Source organism: Branchiostoma belcheri, unplaced genomic scaffold, assembly GCF_001625305.1.
Source record: "Branchiostoma belcheri isolate BF01 breed outbred unplaced genomic scaffold, Haploidv18h27 scaffold9, whole genome shotgun sequence".
Lineage (NCBI taxonomy): Eukaryota > Metazoa > Chordata > Leptocardii > Amphioxiformes > Branchiostomatidae > Branchiostoma > Branchiostoma belcheri.
In genome coordinates, this window is record NW_017804575.1 from 3,087,425 (window position 1) to 3,102,713 (window position 15,289).

General features: G+C 44.4%; 2 protein-coding genes across 2 annotated transcripts in view; both read left to right on the forward strand.

The window, feature by feature from the left end:
* Positions 1–150: 150 nt before the first annotated feature.
* LOC109487621 (adhesion G protein-coupled receptor L2-like) overlaps positions 151–15,289 on the forward strand; it is a 26,653-nt gene continuing 11,514 nt past the window's right edge. Inside the window, exons 1-7 of the mRNA XM_019791626.1 lie at positions 151–160; positions 2,374–2,793; positions 3,206–3,297; positions 4,136–4,327; positions 4,691–4,768; positions 4,969–5,143; positions 5,933–6,082. Of these exons, the coding sequence (XP_019647185.1) occupies positions 151–160; positions 2,374–2,793; positions 3,206–3,297; positions 4,136–4,327; positions 4,691–4,768; positions 4,969–5,143; positions 5,933–6,082 (1,117 nt within the window). The remainder of the gene's footprint in view (positions 161–2,373; positions 2,794–3,205; positions 3,298–4,135; positions 4,328–4,690; positions 4,769–4,968; positions 5,144–5,932; positions 6,083–15,289) is intronic.
* Positions 7,083–12,394, forward strand: LOC109487882 (toll-like receptor 4). The gene is made up of 2 exons (XM_019791989.1): positions 7,083–7,352; positions 8,674–12,394. The coding sequence occupies exon 2, from the start codon at positions 8,710–8,712 to the stop codon at positions 12,034–12,036; it is 3,327 nt and encodes a 1,108-aa protein (XP_019647548.1). The 5' UTR covers positions 7,083–7,352; positions 8,674–8,709; the 3' UTR covers positions 12,037–12,394.

Sequence of the window (15,289 nt, forward strand, 5' to 3'; positions counted from 1 at the left end):
CCTCTCTCTCCCTCTCTTTCTCTCCCCCCTCTCTCCCTCCCTCCCCCTCTCTCCCCCTCTATCCATCCCTCCCTCTCTCTCTGTGCGCGCGCGCGCGTGTGTTTATGTGTGTTAGTCTGTTTGTATGTGTGTGTTTCTAACCTACGCTAAATGGGACGAGGTCTGCCATCTCTAATTGTTTGCCTGAAGTGACAAAAACACAGTCGTGTTGTTAGTTTGTTCTCAACAGACGACCTAGCTAGCTCATATGACGTAGATAATATGAAAAACAACGACCTAATGCTTCTTTTGTATAAGTATCATGAATCATAGACATGGCATCCATTAATATAAGTATAATAACACCAAATCATATTAAAAATGGACTTGTTTATTTTATGAAAACCTTTTTCCACACAGAACATCTATCGGTGAAAACTGCCCTAAACAATACGTCCTTTGTCACGTTTGTAATTTCATATCACCGTTTATTCATCTTAATTGACACCGACGTCCCTGGAAAATGCTTCTCCAAACACCTATTCAGATTTGTTCAATGTTTGTTGTAAACTTTGTGTTAATAGCTAAGTGTACTAGAAATTCGGAGTCGGTGCTATAGCCTTTCTCCTTTGTTATAGTAGTGATTTACATTAACATCCGTATTAAGTACCATTACTGGAGATATTTGATACGAGCCTGCCCCATTGAACAAGCCATCGTATAATGCACCTGTTGTTTTCACATAGCCACTTTTATATTCCTAAGGCCATAGCAAGTAATTTTCATGGATGACATCAGCGCGTGCATTAATTTTTGCCTGATTTGGGGGAAAAAACAAGAATTTTGTTGCCCTCTGACAGTGGTCAACATGCCGAAAATGGGCAAAGATGTCTGTTGCCATGCCGTAACGTGGATGGCAGATAAATATGAAGATAGGAGACAAGACAAGGCTCTGGTTAAATGTTTTGTCTTTTACTTTGAAGCAGTAATGCATTTCATTCCTTTTGAATGTGATGTTCACTGAATCAAAACTATTTGTACAATGATTGAAAACTTTTATTTTTCAGTGACAAATGGATGTTGTAATAGTTGACATTAAACATGGCAAAATATAGGTATCATTTCTTGTTTAACAAGGCCTATGATGTCAAAATTTGAAACTGTAAGAGTCTTGGTTTTTTTGGCCCGTATTTTATTTTTGCCCTATCGCATTAGATTTGGAGTCATCCATAAAATTTACTTGCTGTGGCCTAAACATCTGCTGCGTGGTTATAGCTAAAACATTTCAACTAAACCATCAGGTTCAAAGAAAATATAAACTCGGGGTACTTTTCTTCTAGTCTAAGTGTGTAAATTTAGTCAGAGCGTTGGCAGTGGATGTGAAGAATGTCATTTGAATAGTGTCTTGAAAATGTGTCAAGTTAGGAGCGTTCTTGTGTTCGTGATATGTCTTCTGTCTGCTGCTAACTTTGCAGGGACACAGACTGTTACTCCTGGTGAGTTTGAATAAGATTACCCTGGATGCCAAACTAGTATCGGGTCGTTAGCCGTTTTCCTTTGGCAGCAAAGAGCCCTTCGCCCGCCTATCTAGATTACCGCTACGGGGAGTTGAGCCCGAGGGGTTTGTCCGTAGGGCCAGCCAAACTCCCCCAGGGCTAGACTCCCCCGTAGCGGTAATTTACACCAGCGGGCGAAGGGCTCTTGCGGCCCGGAAAACGAGTTTGGCTTCCAGGGTAGAATAAGAGGGGTGATGTCAGTTGCTAAGTATATACATTTTCTTAAATCTAGAAGTCTTCTTTCCCAGCGAAGAACTATATGTTTTATGTACTTTTGATTTGTAGGTATTTCATCGGTATCGTAAGACCATGAACAAGGATCTTCTTCCACATCATGTGCTTATTCTTTCTTTTACGCATAGAGTGTCTTAGTTCTTATGCGAGTCTCTTTTAGTACTTGTACTTTACTCTCTATGTACTTTAGACCGTGGAAAATCATTTGAAGTCGATATAATCAACCTGATGCTTTCACTAGGGCAAGGTCTTGAAGAGAGACGTAACAGAATGTATATTTTAACATTGTTTATACAATAACCTTGTAGCTAAAGCTAGCCTGGTATCATGTCTATCGTGTTGGCGCAGGCTGTCTTCGGGGCTCTAACAGTTTCCCCCGCCCAGTACAACAGACCGCCCGGTAGGAGTTTTGCACGCCAGGAGTTGGGGCTAAACAAACTCACGCCGTGAAAAGCCTACCGGGGGAACCTAGCTCAGGCGGGCGGGGAAGAGCTCCAGCAGCCCCGACGAAAACCCGTCCTAACCACGATAGCAGGTTAGGGCGGATACCAGATTACAAGCTTTGTATTGTCTTTGTCCTTTCGTATTCGCGGAAAAACAACAGGTCCAGGACAGGCAACTGTCGGCACCAACGTACCGAGAGCGGGAAGCGGTTCCAACCAGTCGTCTGCATCTTCCTCGGGCGGCGGGTCCCAGTCCTCGGGCGGCGGCGGATCATCGTCGTCATCCTCGTCAAGCGGCGGGTCGTCCAACGGCTCGTCTTCGGCGGCAGGCGGGGGTCCTCCCGTCACCGGGTCCTGGTCGACACCCGGCCGCGAATCCTCGCCGCCAACCGGACCGTTTGGGCCCACGCCAGCTAACGGTAGTCCCGTACCGCTAGCTGGTCTGCCTCTGCCCGTACAGTTTGGGCAGGGAAACTCCCGTGCTAGTCCTTGCCCGGAGCAGGAGTCACGGTTCGGGTTCCCCTGGCCAGAGACTCCGCCTGGAGACGCAATCTACGTGGACTGTCTGAATGGATATGAAGGTATCATCTTTTATTGTCAATCTTTTCAAAGCTCCCATGAAATATGAAGTTCTGTAGTACATAGTTAAGTTAGTCAGTCCTTCCGCACCATGTGATGCACAGGGCGGCGCCCATCTCCAGTTCAGTAGCCCTTGGGCCACGCAGTTGTGCAATGGTGTGGTAGTTACCATACTCTTTCAATAGTTTGGTAGTTACCATACTCTTTCCCAAAGGCTGAGTGCTAATCAGAGAAAGCAGTATGTACCGTTTTTAAGTCTTTGGTATGACTCGGACAGAAAGAATCGGCCGGGGATCGAACTCACGGCCCACTGAATGCTAGGCGAGCGCTCTATCCACTTGGCTATTGCACCGGTATTACATTGCTTGATCTAAAGCACGTGGCGTATGTTTGTCTTTTCTTCTACATTTTAAGGGCAGATCGGCAGGTACTGTCGGCCCTCCGGACGGTGGTCTAGAGTGGCGGACAACTGCGTGTCGGAGGACCTGAAGCAAGTCGACAACGACGTGAGTTAATTCTTCTATTTTCGTCGTTCTTCTCTTAGTAGTAAATGTCGGATCCCTTGCAATAATGATAGCTTTAAACGTTATACGCTAATCAATTCATGCCAGAATCTTACAGCATAAGAATTAGTGGGTTATACAACAAGTAAAAGTTACATGTATGTCTCTTCCTGAGAGTGTACTATTCAGGGATTCGCGCCTTGTTTATTTGTTTTTTTGTTTGTTTTTTTGTTTGTTTGTTTGCGTGTTTGAACCATTAATGAGAAGCTCAAACCGGCATGCAAACCGCTTTTCATTGAGGTCATGGTGGATGAGGTAAGGGTCATATAATTATCTTTGCACATATTTTACACACACAAATTAAAAGTGTCCGTTAATTCGTATTGTTCATTTCTCATTTCTGTTACTCTATAGCTAAGAGTCTTATATGCAATACGAACAAATTGGACTGGAAATATACATATTTCTTTGTGCGTACCGATGTAGCCTCATTTGCAGACTTCTGATGCGGCAACGTTAAGTTTTTTCCGAGGAGCGTCGCTAAGTTATGCCGCAGCGACCCTGGGTGCCAGACTAGTTTCGGGCCGCAAGCCGTTTTCCTTCGGCAGCCTGAAGCCCTTCGCCCGCCTATCTAAGTTACCGCTGCGGGTGAGTTGAGCCCGAGGGGAGTTATCGGCCCTACAAGTAACTTAGTGCCGAAACTAGTCTGGCACCCAGGGTAGGCAAAACCGTCCCCGCGGCATAACTCGCGCCGCTCCTCCTAAAAAAACAACGTCGCCGCATCAGAAGTCTGCGAAGGAGGCTAGCACCGATGCCTTATATCTTCTGCTGTCCCCGACAGTTAGCGGACGGCCCGAGGGGTATCGGCCCGGCTATAGAAGTCGCGAGCCGCTTGAGGCGCAGTCTGGACCCGGACAGGATTCTGTACGACGGGGAGGTGCAGGTGGCGCGGAAGGCCGTGCGGAAACTGTGCGACTGGGACCCGCTGGGGTTCAAAGACACGGGCGTGGAGGACGCCGCCGACTTCGTCTGGGCAAGTAGTGGATACCTCACTCCACATGACCGTGTAGTCTAGTCTTAAAGCGACATTATGTAAGATTTTTGCGCCAAAACTCTAAATATGAATAATTGAAATTTTCTCATGTAGATTGGCATTTTGAATAAATTTCAACATATTAACGTCGCTATTTCGCTGTTCCGGCGACTCAGCGCAGCGCGAGAATAAGTTGCGCCAGGCCTGTGGTGTATTTTTAGGAGGCTCCTTAAAAGAATGTAAACAAATAGCGGTTTTCATTCGGGTATCCTTGGCAGCTTCCAACACGTTTTTGCGGCGCAACGACGTTGATCTATTACTCCCCAAATTTTCTTCGTTATTTATCACCGATATTTTCTACAGTTATACATAGGAGCGGTCGGACGACTTCTGCACAAGAACACCAAGGACCTGTGGGACAACATCCGCAATGCTGACCAGGTAAAACTGCAAACTTAACCCAAACTTAACCCAAAACCCAAACCTCTGCTTGGGCGAAAAAAAAATCCAGTGCAAAAAAGAAACCCCGATAAAAAAGCATAAAAACACGCCAAAAATAACCCATAACCCAAACCTCTGCTTGGAGAGTACTACATTATTCGTATCATAGTTACAGTTGCTATGCATCTTACATCCGCTAGGTGAATGAGACGCTGACACCTCTGGTCTCAGAAGATGAAGATGACGCAGAGGACGACACGGCATTCGATCCGGTCATCAGTCTCGTCCTCAAGACGGAGGAATTTGGCGGGAAAGTGGCCAAGTTTCTCAACTCCTCAATAATGGACCTCCTCAAGACGAATGAAACAAGCATCGGTATGACTCTCTAACCTGGTATCCATTCTATCGTGGTTGGGGCGGGTTTTCTTCGGGGCTGCTGAAGCTCTTCCCCGCCCGCCTGAGCTTGGTTCTCCGGTAGGTTTTTCACGGCGGGAGTTTGATAAAGCCCACCTTTACCACCAACTCCCGGCGTGCCAAACTCTATTAGCAAAGCTCTTACAGACGTAAAACTCCTACCGGGCTGTCTGTTGTACTGGGCGGAGGAAAGCTATTAGAGCCCCGAAGACAGCCTGCCCCAACCACGATAGACTGAATATCAGGTTAATACGACCCTCACTAGATTCTTACTATTCAAGGGGCCTTGTCATCTTAAATTCCTTTTGTACTGATTGTACTAGTCAGTTTACGCTTGTTTTGGAATAATTTTTACCATTGAAATAACGAATATATTTTTTTGATATAATTATAGTATGAATGTGTATATAAAAATAGTCCACTAAATCTGTGGCTAATCAATGGCTCATAGTTGCCAAGTGTCCTCATTTTAAAAGACGAAGTTGAGTTTTTTGCTATTTATTTATCATTACTATTTAGGTATGTATTTGTCATTGTTTATATATTTATTTATTTATTTATTTATTACACTTAACAACATACATAATATACATGGAGGGCATGGTGGAACAGGTGCACCTAAGTGCACCTTTTCAAGGCCACCATGCCCATATAGTTACTAACTATAAGCAATAAACAAAATAACGCAGGCATCTACCTCAGTCTCTCTAATAATATGAAACCATGAATTTGTAATTTGTTGCTTTCCAGATTTCGAGGCTAAAAAGGTGGACATTTCCAACTTTTCCGGACTGTACTACCCTCCCTCGGCGGGGGGAGCGGACTTCACGGGGTGTGCCGACACGACTGCGAACGGCAGCTCGGCGATTTTCTACCTGCCGAGTTCGGCACTGGAGAAGGGTATGTCACAAAAGAAACTTCATGTAATTCCAAAACTAGAGCTAATCTCATGATGAAGTCAGTACTTTCGTTCAACACAATCAGACTGTTGCTCACCTCGAATTTTCAACCGCACATCCGTCGGCCTTCTTCAGGAGTGAATTCTAATCACTTCAATCAGCACGTGATCATAGGTAGTGAGACTGTTGCCAGGAGCAGTATACAGGCCAGCTCCTCGGCTCCAGGGCTAGCCTGGGTACCAGACTGTTGCAAGGGCCAGTACACTGGTCAGCTCCTCGGCTCCAGGGCTAGCCTGGTTACCTGTCTCCACAGTAGTCTCCACCAGACTCCTTTGCAGGCTGAATAAATAGGACCCTCTATGGCCGGCCAACTCCTCTGGCCAATGATGTTCCCTTAGCCGATTTCTACTATTTATTCAGCCTGCAAAGGAGTCTGGTGGAGTTTATCTCCACAAGCCGGCTTATGGGTGTCTTACCGGACCCCAGTCTAGCCTGGTTACCATTATCCACAGGTCAGCTTAGGGGTGTTAGTAAGTATAGGCCTCTCTTGACATGCACGATATTTCCAGCTTATGCACTATTTTAAGCCGACCCCTTTAAAGTAGATATATGCGCTGCGTTGGCCCGGAGCCCAGTCGCCTCCCACGGTCATTACCCTTCCCCCCATCCACAGTCGGCTAGTGCTCTGTAGTGGGCTGCCATGGTATGAACCATGAATTACGTTTCAAGATTTCAAACGTTGTGTACTGTTTGACCGAGTCATGCAATCATGAATAACTTGCTAAACAAGGCAGGATCAGGCTTGCAACTCAAGGAATTATTTCCTCAAATGACGTATTTGAGTATTTTCGCAGGGTTAGGTAATCTCCAAGCAGATTCGGTGGGGCAAGGGGACTTTTTGTTGGCCGCCTGTATCCGTGATTGGCCGCCCCACGTTTGGAGTTCCGGACACGTTATCGCTTCATGTCAGACAGAACGGAACAAGGAAATGCAGTGCCAATCTTGTGAGCAGGCCGCAGATAGACGGGTGGTTCATACTCTACAAGCAGAGATTTAGGATTAGTCTTAGTTTTGAGCCGTTTTTCCCCTTTTTTGTGTACAAGTATCGTTTTTCACCAGTCAAACGGTGGCATATTGGATACACTGTCCTGCTACTTTGATTCCGCCAGAAGATCTGCTTGGAGATCAGTTGTTTCAGACGGGGGACCCTTCCGCGCCACCCTCCCCACCGCCGCTCCAGCTCTTCTCACAGACTTCATCTTGTTGTGAAGGTGGGTTTTAAAATTTCTTTTCATTCGTGTACTTGAAATGATTGTGGATTGGAGATATAGACACCAGAGCCTTTACCAAGGCAGCACAGTCTCAATCTGTAATTAATCACTCTAAAAAGAGGCTTAAAAGTCCAGCTATTTGGAGGAAATACCTTCAGTTGTTAGATACAGTTGTGGCGTTATAGAATAAAATGGTTTCCTTAATCCGACAAAAAGAAACGAGCCATATATAAAATTTTAAAAGCAAACGATCTTCCACCAGCAACCTCTGATTGGAGAGTAAATATACGTTGCGTGGTTAAGGCTCGGAAAATGGGCTGAGGCAGATCAGTATAATTTCTCTCATCTCATCGAGGTATCCATCCCTTAATCTAAATTATTCGACAAGATTTTGGTGGTCTTCAAGCATCTGTTGGCAAGTGTTCTGTGGTCGGCCGCCATATTTTGGACGTCGGAACACAAGTTGTCACTCTGAATTACTTTCCAAGATTACAAATGTTTTTTTTTATAAGATTGGGCGAAGTAATAACTTGCTAAACAAAGCAGGATCGTGCGCAGCTCATGCAATTATTTTCGCAGACGTGTTTGTCCGTATGGGCCACCGTAGTTCCCAAAACGCATGACAGCTTTCGGAAACACATTTCAGACAGAACGGAACAAGGAAATGCTGTGTTTATCTTTTGAGCAAGCCGTAGATCATTAAGGCCATGTTGATTTGATTATATGGATGACATCCTCCGGGAACCCCAAAATTGATGCGAGCGTGCGAATAAAAAAAAAGTTTTGCAAAAAAAAAGTTGTTTTCATTATGAAATGTACGCGGTTTTGAAGGTTGAACAAATGGCACAGAAGATGGTTTGGCGAATAATCTACTCTTCGAATTCATTTCTTTACAATTTCGTCTTTTTTCGTTTGATTTTGGCATTCTACGAGATTGGTATGGTTTTTTTTGTAACTTACGGTATATTTTTCCTCATTTTGCAACTGTTTTGTACGATTTACAGTATGGTTGAAAACTTTTTTTTTTGGAAACGGCCGAAAATCCATGCGCGCGCGGATGTCATCCATATAATCAAATCAACATGGCCTAATGTAGATAAACGGGTCAGAAAAATGCCAGCTTCTGCTTTTTTTTGTAAATGGACATGTATTAGCCTGATTAAACCGCCTTGTACGGTTGCCACCCGCCCAACATCCATCCGCCCTAAGGCCTCGGACGGCAGAGTTTGCGTTACACAAACTAGACATGTAAGTATTACACACTCATACATTATATATCAACAACTAAGCCTCCTTTCCTCTCCTCGTACTCTCTCCATAGGTCCGCGCAACGAAAAAAAAACACCACCAGTCCGACATGGAGTCTAAACCCGCTCCTCTCCCCGTCTGCTTGGCTGTGGTTTCCGTGTTCATCGCCCAACATGGACGGGTTAGAGGACAACTTCCCCCACCTGTGTGTCAGACCTGGAACTCAACAACTGTCGAGTGTCACGGGGATGACTGGTATCTTCAAACCCATGCGCGTCTAACCCAACTACCTGTCGGCATCCCCGAATCTGTCATCACGGTGGATCTCAGTAAGAACAACATATCTGTACTGTATAACGGCTCGTTTAGTCGGTTAGGAAACCTGACATTCTTAGACCTGTCTTGTAATCCTTTAGAGACTATCGAGGTCGGTGCGTTCGCCGGGTTGGAGAAGTTAGAACGTCTTGAACTGCGTTCAGAGATATGGTATTCCCCCTTGGCCACCTATCCTCTTCAAAATGGACTTTTCCACGATCTGCGAAACCTGAACTATCTGACCGTGGGGACTTACACCGATAGAACTGCCAGTGAGGGAGTGTTCACGGGGTTATCTAAACTGACACATTTAGAACTAAGGCTAAGCGGGGAATATTTCGAATATACCGGAAATTTACCTGATCACGTGTTTGATTCTTTGACTTCATTGGAAAGTCTACACATAAACTTTACGGAATTTAGCTTTAGCATAGAAGAGGACGAAAATGCCACCATGAGAAGAGTCCACAGCGGAAGTGGGTTCTTACAACGACGCCTGCTGTGGGCACCGCTGCACAACCTTACAACATTGAGTCTGTACTCTCTGCCAAGAGCCAGTGATTACTACTTTGGACCTGTATTTAGAAACATGTCTAAGTTGGAGAGTATAAGCATATACTTTCCATTTCCTCCTCTCTATGCTAAAATGTTCCGGCCGTTATTACCGACTCTGAAACATTTACGCACTGACGCTCAGATAGCTCCCGGCCTGCTGAAGTCACTCACACATCTGCAGACGCTGGACACCTTGTCTCCTCCATATCCCGACATTATGGACGTTCTGCCTGAACTCCGACACACGCAGATTCAGGAGTTGTCATTAGCACTACTGTGGGAAATTGATACAATAACATCTGACGCTCTAGCGGGATTAAAAGGTCTAAAACATTTGAAAACATTAATTTTTTACATTGGCTACATGAAAGCCGTAGAGACTAACGCCTTTGAGGGTTTGTCACATTTACAAAGGCTGGGTGTGACGCATGGCACCTTCGAGTCATTAACGTTACACAACAAGGCATTCAGCGGACTGTCCTCACTCACTCATCTTAACTTAGCAGGTAACATTATTCCTACTTTACCACCAGACGTGTTTGAAGGACTGACCTCGCTCACTCATCTCGATTTGAGCTATAACAAGTTGGAAACCTCCCAAGCTCAGCTTCCAGAGACATTGGACTATCTTGATCTCAGTCACAATAAGATATACAACAACAGAGACGCAGATCAATCACCATGTGCCAGCCCTTTATCATTTAACCTCAGTGGTTTAAAAAGCGCGAATAATCTGAATTTGAGTCATAATGAAATTGACATTGTTGACATTGATTGTCTACCTAGGAATATTACTGTGCTTGATTTTCAGAACAACAACATAGGACACATGTATAATCCATTCTGGTTTGCAAGTTTACGGTATATCGACCTTTCTAACAATGAAATCTCTCGTTTTTATCAAGACGATACATCAATGTCATCATGTGAGCAATCAGTCTTAGAAACACTTAGGCTGGATAACAACGCGGTATCTACTATTGTATCACTATGGCCCCTGAATCAAGTAATTTTGAAAACGATGACTCTTTCTCACAACCAAATCCAGCGTATCGAAACAGGACAATTGACATGGTTTGACCAGCTGGAGCATTTGGACCTCAGTTATAACATGATCAACACCGTCATGCCATCCGCCTTCCGTGGACTATCGCGGCTACAGTTCCTGGATCTCAGTAACAACAAGATAACGAACATAGCAGGGATGACATTTGAAGATTTAGGCAACCTTACACATCTAAACCTGGAAGCCAACAGAATAGCAGTGATTGGAGACACCTTTCAGCGTCTGCACGGGTTAAGGTACCTGAATCTGAGCAGCAACAGGTTGGCTGTGTTAAATCAAACATATTCGGGTCCTGTTCTCTACCGGTTAGAGACTATCGACATTGCAGACAACCCATTTCTGTGTGACTGTAAGTTAATGTGGTTTGTTGAGTTGGCCCTGGATAGATACGACAGGGTAGTGAACTTCCACAACCCCTATCCTGACTTAGGTCGAGGGTACACATGTTTCCTTCCGGTTCATCTGCGTGGAAGACGTTTGGCAGACGGGTTGACTCAGAAACAACACTCTAACGACAGACAGGATCCACCAGAACGAAAGTTCTTCGACACAGACTGTAGTCATGGATTCCGACCCAACCGCCTCCTGGCTTGTGTGCTCGCCTCTTCGGGCATCTTCGTCGCCATGACGACCATTTTCATGGTCGACTACCACGTCGGCCGTGTTCAGTACTACCTGTGGATGTTGGACAAGTGGAGGAGACCGAAGATTGGCGAAGTAAAGAACCAAGGGCCGCCCAGATACACGCACGATGCTTTTCTTGCCTACAACAACCGGGACGTCGGCTGGGTTATACATGAAGCGATAGAGAATCTGGAACCTGACTACAGTCTGGTCTTACACGAAAGGGACTTTGCAGTGGGCGCTCCCATTGTGAAAAACATCGCGGATGCCGTGGAAAACAGCCGGAGAACCGTCTGCCTCATCACCAGGAACTTCCTGAAGAGTAAGTGGTGCGAGTACGAGTTCCAGCTAGCCCAGTACCACATGTTTGAGGAGGGGGGAGGGGTGCGTCTCATCCTGGTGTTTCTGGAGAGGATTCCTAACCCAATGCTGAAACAGTTCCGCCATCTGAACGCCGTAGTGAAGAGGGACACGTACCTGGCGTGGCCAGGCGACGTGCGGAAAAGGCCGCTGTTCTGGAGGCGGCTGCGAGACGCTCTGGGCGATCCTCTACCCCGGGACCCAGAGCCTGATCATCAGCAGCAGGCACAGGAACGAAACATTCCGGAACGAAACATTCCGGAACAGCAGGCACGTGCCCCGGAAAGGAACATTCCGGAACAGCAGGCACCTGCTCCGGAACGGAACATTCCGGAACAGCAAGCTCTGGGACGGAACATTCCGGAACAGCAAGAACAGGCTCCAGTAAGGAACCTTGTGGAAGTGCAGGTCCATGCCCCCGTGCGGGACATTCTAGAACTGCAAGATGAAATTCTATTACTAGATCCAGACGACCAGTGGTTTGGAGATGGTGATGACGTGCCCCTTCTACGGTAGATCAAGATCAAGTTTACCGTGTCAACAGAATGTTATTGTTTTTGGGTGGGCGTTTTGTGTTTTATTCTTTGGAAAATGCATTTTCATTATTCCGTCAAGTCATATATCCCTACAAACTATGCTGTACAGCAATATGTTCTTACCTGTATCAGATAGCAAATTTTAGGATTCTCTTTAAACTGTATTGTAATTTTATATTCACCACCATATCTTTTTACGTCATTTGTTTTCAAATAGCCTCCATTGCTATGAACTTGTCTTATAGTGCTGACAATATTTATATGAGTTATTAATTGCCTTTATTTTTAAAACTAGTATGTGTATGAGTAGATTGTGTAGCAATATGTAATTTTAGCTAACGATGGTTGAAACTTGATGTGCCCAATTATTTTTTCTGCATTTGTAATGAGTGCATTAATACCATAATGAATGAATGGCGAGCAGAATGTGTCAAAGGTAAGTTAGGATTGCGTTTTTATACCTGGTTTAACCAACTTTGTAATCGTTATGTTTACTTCTGCAAGATTTTTTTCAGCTTAGAGGACTCACACAACTTGAAACTATTGCATTGCAAACTAGAGTTCCACGATCCCATACCTTCGCCAAATGATGTTACCCTTAGGCATTGACGAATGTTTTAGGCATTCATTTGCATAAGCACTACCTGTCAATGTTCTTCTTCTTCACAATTACACATGCCACACGTTTGAATAATCATATCATGGAAGGTAGCAGATTTATAGCATTTCCTCATTAATTATGCTAATTAGTTGCTGATTTGGATAACTATCATTTTCATATGTCAAGCATTCTTTACCCACATACCAACAATCATGATGATCCGTCAATCGGTTCTTGAGTTATCCTCCTTCGAATATTTTTCAACGAATACTTCTGCAGTTCCAGAACAAACCGGTAGGGGGTCCAAACCCTTCCTCATTAATTATGCTAATTAGTTGCTGATTTGGATAACTATCATTTTCATATGTCAAGCATTCTTTACCCACATACCAACAATCATGATGATCCGTCAATCGGTTCTTGAGTTATCCTCCTTCGAATATTTTTCAACGAATACTTCTGCAGTTCCAGAACAAACCGGTAGGGGGTCCAAACCCATGTCACTTCTTCCCCAGCCAAAGAGCTACCTATCATCCAAATTTAGTGACCCTACCATGTCCAGATCACGAGATATCAAAACCGGAAGTTCAGCTGCAGTATCATAACAAGCCGCCAGGGGGTCCAAAATCTAATCAGTTCCAGGTCTCATCAAGACCTACTTACCTACCAAATATAAAGACAATCCATCTTAGCCTTCTTGAGTTATCGTGTTGACACACACACACACACACGCACACACACACAGACACACGAACGCCAACGAAAACATAACCTTCTTGGCGAAGGTAACCAGATAGGCTATGTTTCTTTTACGCTCTTTCCGGTTAGTTCTTTTTATAATATATAAATATAAAATTTGTAATCGTTATCTAGTAGTATGATTTCACTGTTACGTTTAATTATGGGTGTGGTGAAACCATATTGCTTTTTCTGATGTTTCTTCTTCTTCTTCTTCTCCTCCTCCTGCCATTTTTTAAATGGATTCAGCTTCTTCATTTTAAGGCCTAAGGTCCTGAAATTTGGTATGGAGGTACAGTGGGCAAATACCCCTAGGCGTTTTTAAATTTTTGTGATACAAGCTTTTACAATCGTTTTATTTGCTTTTTTAGCGGTCCCCATAGGAAAGTACTGTGGGGGCGCGCGCGCGTGACGTAATAAGAAAGGATTTCGGCGGTATGCCCATATATGGGCATGCAAGCATGAACCTGACGCAGACCAATCTATTCTTCTTGCTGATTGGCTGTTGGATTTGATTGGATTAACTCAATTAACACCTGTTCAAAGCCATTCCATTTTGACAGTATGAACTCAAGTGTTTTGGTAGGTACAGCACAGGCCACGAAATACGCATCGATTTTCGAGGGACGTTCTGCGGGAGAGTGCAGGACGCTGTGCGGGACTTCCCTCGGGAGAGTGCGGGACGTCCTCCGGGAGAGTGCGATACGTTCTGCGGGAGAGTGCGGTACGTCCAGCGGGAGAGTGCGGTACGTTCTGCGGGAGCCAGACATTTTGCTCTTCTCTGTTGGAACAACGCAAGTTGGAGGTCAATGACCTGCGCCCGGCGTGTAAACAAAAAAGTTACGCGGTACGTAATGTGTATCGTCGGCGCGCGCGCCACGGTATCAACAATTTTCCGCAATCTTTACCAACTAGTATTATCTAGGTTCTGTTATCGATCTCCGAAGAATCACCAAAATTGTAGAGTGTACAGGCGTTCGTTTGTTGTTGCTGAGAACATCGCGAGACGGCTTCCTGGCGAGCGTCGAGGGCTTGCATGCCCGACAGTTTTCGAAGATTGGACAGGGAGCGGCTGTAATATTAAAGGAGCCGGCGGCTTCTGCTAGCCGGGTTGATAGTTAAGTAACATCAAGGTGGTTCAAAAGCAAACCTGATAAAGAAGGAAACCCCGTAGTTAATAGTTGAAAGTCTTGGTGCCTTGAAGCGATCGATACCGCCATGCTGTTTACTTTTTATGACATACAATGCAGTGAGTGATGTGTATCGCACCGAGTTAGCTCGGTTGGTAACGCGCCAGACGGCAATCCCAGGCATTGCAAGTTCGAACCCCAGTGCATCGGACATTAATATTTTTAGCAATTTAACATTTTTAACAATTTTATCATTTTTAACAATTTTATCAGTTTTAACAATTTTAACAATTCTGCATTTTAACAATTTCAACATTTTTTTTTATTTTCGTTGTTTTGCTTTTAACATTCAAAAACTGATTGTTCTTACTCAAGAATGTCAATAACTTAGGATGTTAGTCTTTTGTATTTTTCCAACATACAAATTAAAATCACTTTGATGTTGTCACAAAAGTATTGAGCTGACAAGAGAGAAGGAGTACGGTACTCTGCCAGTGTGAAGAATCTACAGAGGTATTACCAGTCACTAGTAGCAAGAGATTAAGACCACATTGAATGATGACGATGAGGACGAATCATATGAAGTACTATCATAGCTAGTACAGAAATTCTACTGCTTTACTTTACTTTCTTTCACTCTGTACATGCAATTAGCTCACTGGCATGATTTTAAAAATAAAGGTTATGATAATCATATTATATGTATAGCTTATTCAATGTATGGCTTCATAGTTTATGTGATTGTTAATAACACCTGCACAGAG

Bases quoted from the DNA above. Each gene is read 5' to 3' on its own strand.
- LOC109487882 (XM_019791989.1), top strand. From the start codon at position 8,710: ATGGAGTCTAAACCCGCTCCTCTCCCCGTCTGCTTGGCTGTGGTTTCC.